Genomic DNA, 11,066 nt, shown 5'->3' on the forward strand with positions numbered 1-11,066 from the left:
GTTATTAGCTTTGCTTGAAATTAAACAATCATGTATTCACTTATCAATGTGCGATATGGTACCACACTGCTCGATGATCCCTATCTTGATAAATTTCCATGCCAAGTCAGTAAGTGAAACGAATAGGGTTTCTATACGCTTTTATTTTTTCAACGGAGATGGTACTGTTCATTAGCTCTAAGAGAAATAAAGCAAATAACAGTTAATTTCTCTTGCGGTATTTGAAATACAGGAAAGTATTTGTCCCGAATGACATGGACCTTTCCTCGAACCATACAGCCTCAGCTTAGGGACATTTGCAATCTAGACATGATTCATATCAAATCATAGATATATCACATCACCCTGCTGTATCGTCGACAGCAGGGAGGTGAGCACAGAGTTCCAGGCAGAATTTTTCCTACGCTATGCAATCTCAGCTGTGAATCTGAGAGCAGGTTAAGAGATTTCTGCAGGCTGGTCAAAAATCACGTGACAGTCGATGTTACTATCTTCACCAGGCATCGTGTTGGTAGGTCATAGGCCAAGCAAGTCCAGGTTTCGAGGCCTGTGCTCCTGTAGGCTGGTGAAAGAAGACTCGCTTGTACAAGATGTTGGAATGCGGAATGTCAGCCACCATGATGGGCATGCTTGGTGGAAAGACATTTTGGCTGGTTCTTCGGTGCTGGAGTCGCTCCCTGTCGCTAAGTACGTCTCGATCTGCCAAAAGATAAGTTATCAGAAATCATTTCACAAAGTTACATGCATTTACTTATACACTGCAAATGAAAATATTAATAAGCAATACAGGACGAATGAAGACTTACGGATGTCAAAAGTCCCAAGGAGATGAGCCATTGTGTCACGAAATGATCAAAGATTTGCCGATGTCTGTGTGGTTTGGTTGCAACGCAAGATTGTGAATGAACTTCGTTTCCAGCCTCTTTATATGTGCACCTCTGCCTAGTCATGTTCCAACGTGAACGTGTCTCGAGCTGTAAGAAGAGTTGCCAGCTATTTGTAATATTCAATGTTAAGGGATGAACATTGATAGTTTATATAGTATGGTGATGAGGACAGTGGGTACAGAATATTTTGTTATAGAATTATGCTACTTTCTAGACATTATTGATAATATGAAAGAAAACCAAAGCTTAAGGCCAACATACGTATATGACGTCACGATGACGTCTAAGAAATGATGCCAAATAGCTCCGATTTTCGGTTTTATAAATGGAGTGAAATATTGCAATTAAAGTTGATTTATGAAGTGTTAAAAATAACAATTCGATTTTTTCAGTTGTAAAAACATTTTCACTCAAATTTCCTGTTTGTACACTAAATGCATACTCACTTGCTCAGTTATTGATAAAACTGCATCTAAACGCATTCAGACACTAGATGACTTTCGTACTTTAATGCTTAGTATCTATGGTGGTAACTTGAAAACATAAAATGTTCAAATATATTCGTTTTGTTCCATATTTTAACGGATATATAGTTAAAAGAGGGTTAAAAGTAAGGTTATGTTATGTTTTGGTGTTGTGTTTATACCTTAAAACGCACATTGAAAATATATACAACTATATTTTTAATTGCAAATATTTAAAGACCTTACCTAAATTTCGAGATCCATAATCCACAGGTCTTTCACGAGACCTCATACACCAACCATTCTTAAGTTTTTGTTATATGTGATGTTATTTAAATGGGGCGTATTCAATTCAAAGTGCTCATTTACTAGTTGTACAGTCTGGTTAAATTCTCATGTCAGAACATAGTGTCGAAAACTAAACTAAAATAAACAGTAGATGAACACTAATTCTGACGAAATTTACTTGCTGCATTTTCATCACGTAAAATGCAGAATACGTTTCAATGAGTGTTTCTCCGAACTGTCATTTATACTAGTTAATTGTTTGCTCATTTCTACGCCCAGTCATTATGTTCTTTCCAAATACATTGACAAAATATATATATATCTTTTTTTTAGGTGTCCAAACAATTATGTTTTTTTTTTCCAAATGCATTGAAAGGATATATTATTTCATTTATTTATTTATTTATTTATCAGTATTTATTATTTGTTATTTATCATTTTTTATCCTTTTTTTGTAAGTGTTCAGTTATTTAATAACGTTAGTACTATCGTGTATCAAGGACTATAAGCCTTGCTCTGTTTCACTCTGACCCCGATATATTTAGCGTTGCATTTGTTTAAATAATAATAATAATAATAAAATAAATAAATGTTGGAAACAGTAGCAGCAATGATAGCAGTAGCGGTGGTGATGGTGACGGTGGTGTGATGATGGTGCAGGTGGTGTTGGTGGTGTGATGACATGGAGGTGATGGTGTGGCGGAAGTGGTGTTGGTGTAATGATGATGGAGGTAGTTGTATGGTGGTGGCGATGGTAATACAATGGGGGTGGTTATGGTGAGTGGAGGTGGTGGTGTGGTGTGATGATGGAGGTCTGGTGGTGGTGGTGGTGGTTGGTGTGGTGTTGGTGGAGTGGCGATGGTGTCTGGAGGAGAGGGTGTGGTAGTACTGGTGATGCAGTAGTAGTGGGAATGTGCAGTGGGTGTATTAATAGGCGGTTGTGGAGGTGGTATGGTGTGGTATGGTGGTGGTGGGGAGCATTGTAGCATGAAGTGGAGGTGTTGCTGTTGGTGGTGCAGTGCTAGTGTTGGTGTAGTGGTGGTGATTTGATTTCGCGGTGGTGGTGTAATGGTGGTCGATGTTGTGGTACTGATGATGCAGTGTTGTGGCGATGACGGTGGTAGTGGTGTGTGATGTAGAGGTGGCAGTTGGGATAATGGTGTGATGGTGTGGTGTGATAGTGTAGTGTGCCTTGTAGTGGTATAATGTGATGTAGTAGTAGTGTAATGTGGTAGTAGTGTAATGTAATGTGCCATTGTAGTGTAATGTAGCGGTGTGACGTGGTAGTGGTGGTGCTGTTAATGGGGGTGTGGGGGTGGTGGGAGAAACAGCAACAGCAATAGCAGGGACAGTTGTAGCAGTAGTAGCAGTTGCAATTAAATAGGAATAACAATTCCATTTCGATGATTGCAATCACTGATGAATCACTCTGGTTTCAATAATGTGTTAATTGTTTTCATTTAGTATTTGTTTGGATGACTTTAATCAGATCGAAAAAAATTACCATGACCGTCTCCATAACACATAAAGACATAAAGAGTAAAATTACATAACACAAAACTAATGATAAATTAAGATAAGATTGATAAATTAAAGTAAAATAGCAAACTGGCAAAGGGCATCGTTTTCTTGTCATAAGTAGCATATTTCAAGCGATAATGCTTTTACTTTTATGTCTAATTTCTGTGGAGGAAACTGTCCTTCTAATATAAACATATTCTAGTCACGGCTGAGAAAATATTGAACAAATATGGAATAATTAGATAGTGCATGAAAGTAGATTTTAATAAATTAAGAAATTCATTAAGTGTTGCATTACAGAGATATCTCTTTAAAAATGGATATTCTATTGACTAATTTTACTACTCCTCTTGCTACCTTTTTATTAGTCTTCAAACATTGAGCTTGTTTTCACGTTTTCACTTGGATCATGTAGATGTATTCTTGTATATAAATAATAGGGAAATTCATCATCTTAAAATGTGACATGCGTTACTTTCAGACTTCAGATATGAAGCACATATATCCTGTTATGTGTAAGTATGCTTTCAGACACATGTTATCATGTATGTATTGTACAGACAGACACCCTAAGCTAGATTACGTGACATTTCTGTCGGAATTTATCGCCTGAATGGGTCAATGTCCGAGCTATATCCTCTCAAGCTAATCTCATTCTGACTCATCGTATATGTTATTACATGTATTATTACAGTGATTAGAAATGCACGTATTTCTTGTATTTGAAATTACATCTCTGTGATATTATCATGATTATATTTAGTTACGGTTAATTAGGATTGTTTATTCATAGTATATTACGAACACCTGAGTACAAAGTCGATATAGATATATTTGTTCATTTACGCTGCACTCGCATCGATTCCCTTAAGTTCTTTTTTCACAACGTTGGTTCCAATGAAGTAAACAAAACAACAAGGAAAGATAACATAACCGTGTGTGGTAAAGTAAATAAACGTATCCAGAAGGTTTAGGTAATGAATTTTTGTGGTTATACTCTGTGAAGAGCAAGACCTACATCCTTGTCTTATGAGCTCCCGGTGGTATTTACGTAGACAGGGTTTCACAGAGGTAAGGAAAATAATAAGATAGAGAGGAAAAAAAATCTGAAATTAAGAACCAACGCTATAGAGCGCAGCTGAAATGCTGTTACTATACTCCAGTTTTATCACTATGTATGTTAAGCAGTAAAACTGAGAATATATGAGAGCAGCTGTACAACACTTATATTTGAAAAGAAATATGTTCGCATTTTGTAATGTTTCTAATGACGATTGCATAAGTTATTGTTTGATGTCATGATGTCGCTACAATGACCAATTTATTATGGTCTATTATAAGTATCTCTGAAGGATAAGCTGCATGTGAAATAGACGTAATTTCAACTCATTTCATTACCCATGTATATAGATGTTCGATGGAATGAAATCCACAGTATATACACAAGAAATAGTGTTACACACGTAAAGCTGTATGAAATTTGTCTCCAATTCTGTGGGCTAGATTGGCAAAAACAATTACCATGACACGTGAAAGGACAGAGGGGTGGGTTGGGGGGTTAGTGAGAGAATTAAATTTCGTTACAATTAGTTCACCAGATTTTGTGTGGGAAACCCTAGTAAAAAGTTACCTATTATATGAAAAAATATACATATTCACATATATGTATGGTCATATACATATGTATATGCATGTATTTATACACGCACACATATATGTGAATGCACATGCATATATGTGTATGCATGTGCATTCACATATATGCACATGCATGTATGCTTAGGTGCTCGTAATATGTGTATGCACATGCATATATGTGTATGCATATGCATATATGTGTATGCACATGCATATATGTGTATGCACATGCAAATATGTGTATGCACATAAATATGTGCATGCACACACATACATACATATATATAACATATGTGTTTGGGTGTGTGTATACAAACATATTGTGTGTGAAATTTTTCTCCCTTGTTTTTTTTTTCTTTCTTTCGTTTTTGTGTTCATGTGCTGAAAAAATGAGATACTTTCTCTACTTTTATGTTACTACAGCAATATACAATATACTACAGACTCTTCTAATTGTGAGGAACAGTTCGTTTGATTTTTTTCTTTCTGCGATATCTGTTTATTAACCCGATTTTCTTATTGTTTAAGGTTAAACAATTACGGAGAATACAGTAAATAATTTCTATTTATTACAGTCGACTAGATAATATTGATCACAATACAGACAAGTTACGATGCTTATTACTTTTGTCTGAGAATACTGAGGAACAGGACAAAGTGCTTCAGCTAATTCTCTGTGAGCTATATATGTGGAGACGATGCAACTGTGAACATATATATAAAGTAGTGCCTTCCGTCCTCATTTTAAGTATCTGTCACAGAAATATGTAATATAGTAGTGATAATTTTTGCCATGTATTTACAACTCTTCCACTTTAGTTTTAAGATTTGCGAGCTAGACACGAATCATATCATGTCATAGTTGCATGGTATATCTTCAACAGTATGGATGTAATGATAAGGTTTCAAGCAGAAACTTCCGCGTGCCATACAATAGTACCCTTTATATCCGAGAGGAAGCACGGGACTTCTGCAGGCTGGCCCTGAACCATGTACTGTCCACAGGACTTTTTCACCATGCATCGTATCGGTAGTCTATAGGCGACACAGGTGCAGACTTCGAGGCCTGTGCTCCCGTAGGCTGGTGAAGGAAGACTCGCTTGTACAAGATGTTGGAATGCGGAATGTCGGCCACCATGATGGGCATGCTTGGTGGAAGAACATTTTGGCTGGTTCTTCGGTGCTGGAGTCGCTCCCTGTCACTCAGTATGTCGCATTCTGTCAACAGGTAAGTAAAGATTTAGGTTCTGATTTTAAATAATAACAAGTATTTTCAAAAGCATCACAAGTAATCTCATTTGTCTGACACTATACAACGACAAAAGACGTACGGTTGTCAAAAATTCCAAGGAGATGAGCCATTGTGTGTCACAAATTGTTCAGAATTCTGTTAGGATATGAGAACGGTTTGACTGCAGCTTTACACTGTGGAACTAGTTTTCAGACGCTATATATATATGCTAGCATTACCTGCTAGTCATGGTCCTCCGTGAACATGTCTGGAGCTGTACGGAGGAGAGTTGCCAGCTATTTGTAGTATTAGTACATCTTATGCGCGATGATTAAAATATATGATAAAAATATATGCGTCGAACTTATTGATTTAAAATGGAGCGCTTCATTTCGTGCTATACATATTGCCAAAAGAAAACATAATTGGAATTACCAACTTCTATGAGAATAACTTACGTATGAGACCAGAATGACGTCAGTAAGTAGTTGCCAAGTAGTATATCTTTGTACTATAGTGGGGGAATCCGAAATTGCAGTAGTGATTATGATTAATGTTCTGTATCCATGGCAGTAACTAGATAAAAACGTTAGCAGCTGTGTCCTCGACACACGGTAGGTTAAAGTAACTATCATAGTGAAAATTGACAAGAAGCCTGAATGCACAGAACTTTCTCTTCATTTTTAAATATTACTCATATCACATTTCAATTCGCTTCGGAATGGAGATGAATTCAGAGTTAAAAGCAAGTGGCATATCAGAAAAAAAGTGAGCAAAACTGGTAAGTTGATCATAACATAAAAATAAAATATTGGGTGCATTCTGACATGTATATGTGTATATGAAGGCGTGGTTGTGGATATGTGCGTATACACGTTTTTCCTTTGTAGCGATCATCAGTCATATTTTATTATGAATGATCTTTTACATGGTACTTGTGTGGTTTGCTACTCTTTTGCGACTTGGAAATTAATTGATAAATATCTCAATATCAAATAATTCGCGCATATTCATGATGATAACAAACAGTAAGACGGAGACATTACATGATAAGGGTAGTTAGGCGATTGTATTATAATATCAGACATAAAGAACGCAAAAGGGATTTGCCTTCTTTTTCTATATATATGTGAAGGTGATCGTAGGGAGTGTTTGCAGTTCACGTGTCTGAAACAGATATTGATGCTTATATTATTTTGAGCATGCAATGAGACAAGGAAATAATGCAATAAATTCCTTGGAACTTTGATCAAGACTTTTAACACGAATGTCCAATGCCAGATAGATGCGATTCTACTCAGTACACGAAGTGCTTGACGATTTTTAAAATTTTGTTTATTGAACTGTTGGGTACTTTGTAGTGACCTTGTTCTCAATTCTTTGTAAAATATTACACAAATAAGATAATTACATGCATCCAGTTTCTTTCTCTTTTTTTGTGATTATTATTTCACTGTGTGAATTTTGCATTTTACCGGCTCGGTGAGGAACACCAAGATTTTGAAGCACGGTATAGATAGTGATGAGTTGTTTTTTCTTTTTTTGTCGTCAGGAGTTATAGAAAATGAGTAAGAAAAGCGGAACAGTTTTCGGTGTTTAAGGACTACTCAAGTATAATTTTATTTGACGTATGGGATTAATTTTATATTTAGTTCTTTCTTTTCCTGTTTTGATTATTTCTAAACTTTCAGTTCGCTACTGTCAGTATTTATCCAAACTTAAGTACATCATGTTCAATTTACTGAGAGATCCGGATGTGGTAAGAGTAATATAAGAAAATTTGTTGTATAATGAACTTGGGTGACATTTGGCCTTTGGTTTTACACGACAAACGTTATTGAGACATTTGCCTTGAATTTTAAAGACAATCCATGTAATCGCCTTATTCAATGTGCGATATGGTACCACATTGCTGGTGATCCCTGTCATCTTCTTGATAAATTTCCATGCTAAGTCAGTAAGTGAAACGAATAGGGTTTCTATACGTTTTATTGTTTCAACGGAGATGGTACTGTTCATTAGCTCTAAGAGAAATAAAGCAGATAACAGTAATTTCTCTTGCAGTATTTGTAATATCAGGAAAGTATTTGTCCCGAATGACATGACCTTCCTGGAACCATACAGCCTCAGCTTAGGGACATTTGCAATCTAGACATGATTCATATCAAATCATAGATATATCACAACATCACCCTGCTGTATCATCGACAGCAGGGAGGTGAGCACAGAGTTCTAGGCAGAGCCTTTCCTACGCCATGCAATCTCAGCTTTGAATCTGAGAGCAGGTAAGAGATTTCTGCAGGCTGGTCGTAAATCACGTGACAGTCAATGTCACTATCTTCACCAAGCATCGTGTTGGTAGGTCATAGGCCACGCAGGTCCAGGTTTCGAGGCCTGTGCTCCTGTAGGCTGGTGAAAGAAGACTCGCTTGTACAAGATATTGGAATGCGGAATGTCAGCCACCATGATGGGCATGCTTGGTGGAAGAAGAACATTTTTGCTGGTTCGGTGCTGGAGTCGCTCCCTGTCGCTAAGTACGTCTCGTTCTGCCAAAAGATAATTATCAGAAATCATTTCACAAAGTTACATGCATTTACTTATACAGTGCAGATGAAAATATTTATCAGAAACAACACACGATGAATGAAGACTTACGGATGTCAAAAGTCCCAAGGAGATGAGCCATTGTGTCACGAAATAATCAAAGATTTGCCGGTGTGTGTGTGGTTTGGTTGCAACGCAAGATTGTGAATGAACTTCGTTTCCAGCCTCTTTATATGTGCACCTCTGCCTGTTAGTCATGTTCCAACGTGAACGTGTCTCGAGCTGTAAGGAGAGTTGCCAGCTATTTGTAATATTCAATATCAAGGGATGAGCAGTGATAGTTTATATAGTATGGTGATGGGGACAATGGGTACAGAATATATATATATATATATATATATATATATATATATATATATATATATATATATTAATAGAATTATGCTACTTTCTAGATATTACTGATAATATGAAGAAAAATCAAAGCCGGCCCGCTAACATACGTATATGACGTCACGATGACGTCAAAGAACTGATGCCAAGTAGCTTCGATTTTCGGTTTTATTAGTGGAGTGAAAATTTACAATTAACGTTGATTTATGGAGTACTAAAAAGTAATAATTCGATTTTTTTCAGTTGCAAAACCCATTTCCGTTCAATTTTCCAGTTTGTACACTGCATATTCATTTGCTCAGTTATTGATAAACCTGCATCTAAACGCATTTTGACAATAGATGTTGTGTATTTATGGTAGTAACTATTACATATAGATACATTGAACACATGTATCTAATCCAGGTATATCCTTGTAGCTGATTTTAGTAATGATAAGATTCATGAGTGGATGGTACACAGAATGCACAGAAATCTCGCCTCATCGTTTACATTAACCATTCATTACAGTCTCGATTCGTTATAGATCAGGACATACATAGGAATTTAAATACTAAATATATAAAGAAAAAATGCTAAATGTATCAATAGGCCGGGAATGAGAGAGAAACATCTTAATCTATACGAGCTTTATATCAATAAAAAATGGTATGAACACTCTTCCAGTATGACTATAGTTACCATCAGTTAATTGTGATATAGCAAAATAAAATATAGGATATATGTTGATATAACAAGACAGAAACGCTATGAATTTCTTGGAATTGATTAATTGATTGATTTTGTCAAGACCAGAAAGTTAGAAACACAAATGCTAGATAGATGCTATTCTACTCAATTCATGAATTACTTGACAAATTTCTTTACTTTGTTTACTGAACTATTGGGAACTTATTCTTAATTCTCTATAAAATGTTATACAAATCAAATTATTGCACCTACGCCTCTAAAAGCATCCCCACCCTGTTTCCTCAGAGAAAACCTTTCACTCTTCCCGTCTTATTTAATAAGGGAGACGAACGAACCCCTTGTGATTATATATATATATATATATATATATATATATATATATATATATATATATATATATATATATATATATATATATATATATGAAAGTCGTGTGTTAGTAATTGTCATAAATGTTATTTTAGTACTTGTACTTTTTATTTCAACAAGTTGTGTCCAGGATCCCTGTTGATTATAATATCTTGCTGTCTTATTTCACTGGAACTGCTAGTGCACAGTCAATGATTAATGTTACCAGAGAACATGAAGAGACTTTAAGGAAAAAGGGGAATGGTTGTGATAAAGTTCAGTGACATCCTCTTGATAAATATTCATGCCAAGTCAGTAAGTGAAACGAATAAGTTATATATACGCTTTTATTGTTTCAATGGAGATGGTACTGTTAATTAGCTGTAGGAGAAATAAAGCAAATAACAGTAATTTCTTTTGCGGTATTTTTGATAACGGGAAAGCATTTGTCTCGAATGACATGGACCTTTCTCGAACCATACAGCCTCAGCTTAGGGACATTTGCAATCTAGACATGATTCATATCAAATCATAGATATATCACAACATCACCTGCTGTATCATCGACAGCAGGGAGGTGAGCACAGAGTTCCAGGCAGAATTTTTCCTACTCTATGCAATCTCAGCTGTGAATCTGAGAGCAGGTTAAGAGATTTCTGCAGGCTGGTCGTAAATCACGTGACAGTCAATGTCACTATCTTCACCAAGCATCGTGTTGGTAGGTCATAGGCCACGCAGGTCCAGGTTTCGTGGCCTGTGCTCCTGTAGGCTGGTGAAAGAAGACTCGCTTGTACAAGATGTTGGAATGCGGAATGTCGGCCACCATGATGGGCATGCTTGGTGGAAGTACATTTTGGCTGGTTCTTCGGTGCTGGAGTCGCTCCCTGTCGCTAAGTACGTCTCGTTCTGTCAAAGAATGAATAATGATTGAAGGTTTCATTTTACACAGTAACATACATTTTCGCAAGAATTACAAGCAAGCGTATTAGTCTGGTGTTACACGAACTTCGAAAACTTACGATTGTCAAAAGTTCCAAGGAGATGAGCCATTGTCACAAATTG

General features: G+C 36.2%; 1 protein-coding gene across 1 annotated transcript; it reads right to left on the bottom strand.

Annotated features, from left to right (window-relative positions):
- Positions 1-223: 223 nt before the first annotated feature.
- Positions 224-957, bottom strand: LOC119578784. Its single transcript, XM_037926407.1, has 2 exons — positions 807-957; positions 224-699 (listed from the first exon to the last, which is right to left on the bottom strand). Exons 1-2 carry the CDS (start codon positions 948-950, stop codon positions 517-519), a joined length of 327 nt encoding a protein of 108 aa, XP_037782335.1. The 5' UTR covers positions 951-957; the 3' UTR covers positions 224-516.
- Positions 958-11,066: the final 10,109 nt, after the last annotated feature.

This window comes from Penaeus monodon, chromosome 11 (assembly GCF_015228065.2).
Source record: "Penaeus monodon isolate SGIC_2016 chromosome 11, NSTDA_Pmon_1, whole genome shotgun sequence".
Classification (NCBI taxonomy): Eukaryota; Metazoa; Arthropoda; class Malacostraca; order Decapoda; family Penaeidae; genus Penaeus; species Penaeus monodon.

What these genes read in the sequence shown, in the direction of transcription:
- LOC119578784 (XM_037926407.1), bottom strand. Translation starts at nt 950, where the DNA reads ATGACTAGGCAGAGGTGCACATATAAAGAGGCTGGAAACGAAGTTCAT. An exon ending in CCTTGGGACTTTTGACATCC is followed by an intron (nt 700 to 806) that starts GTAAGTCTTCAT and finishes ATCTTTTGGCAG; the next exon opens with ATCGAGACGTACTTAGCGAC.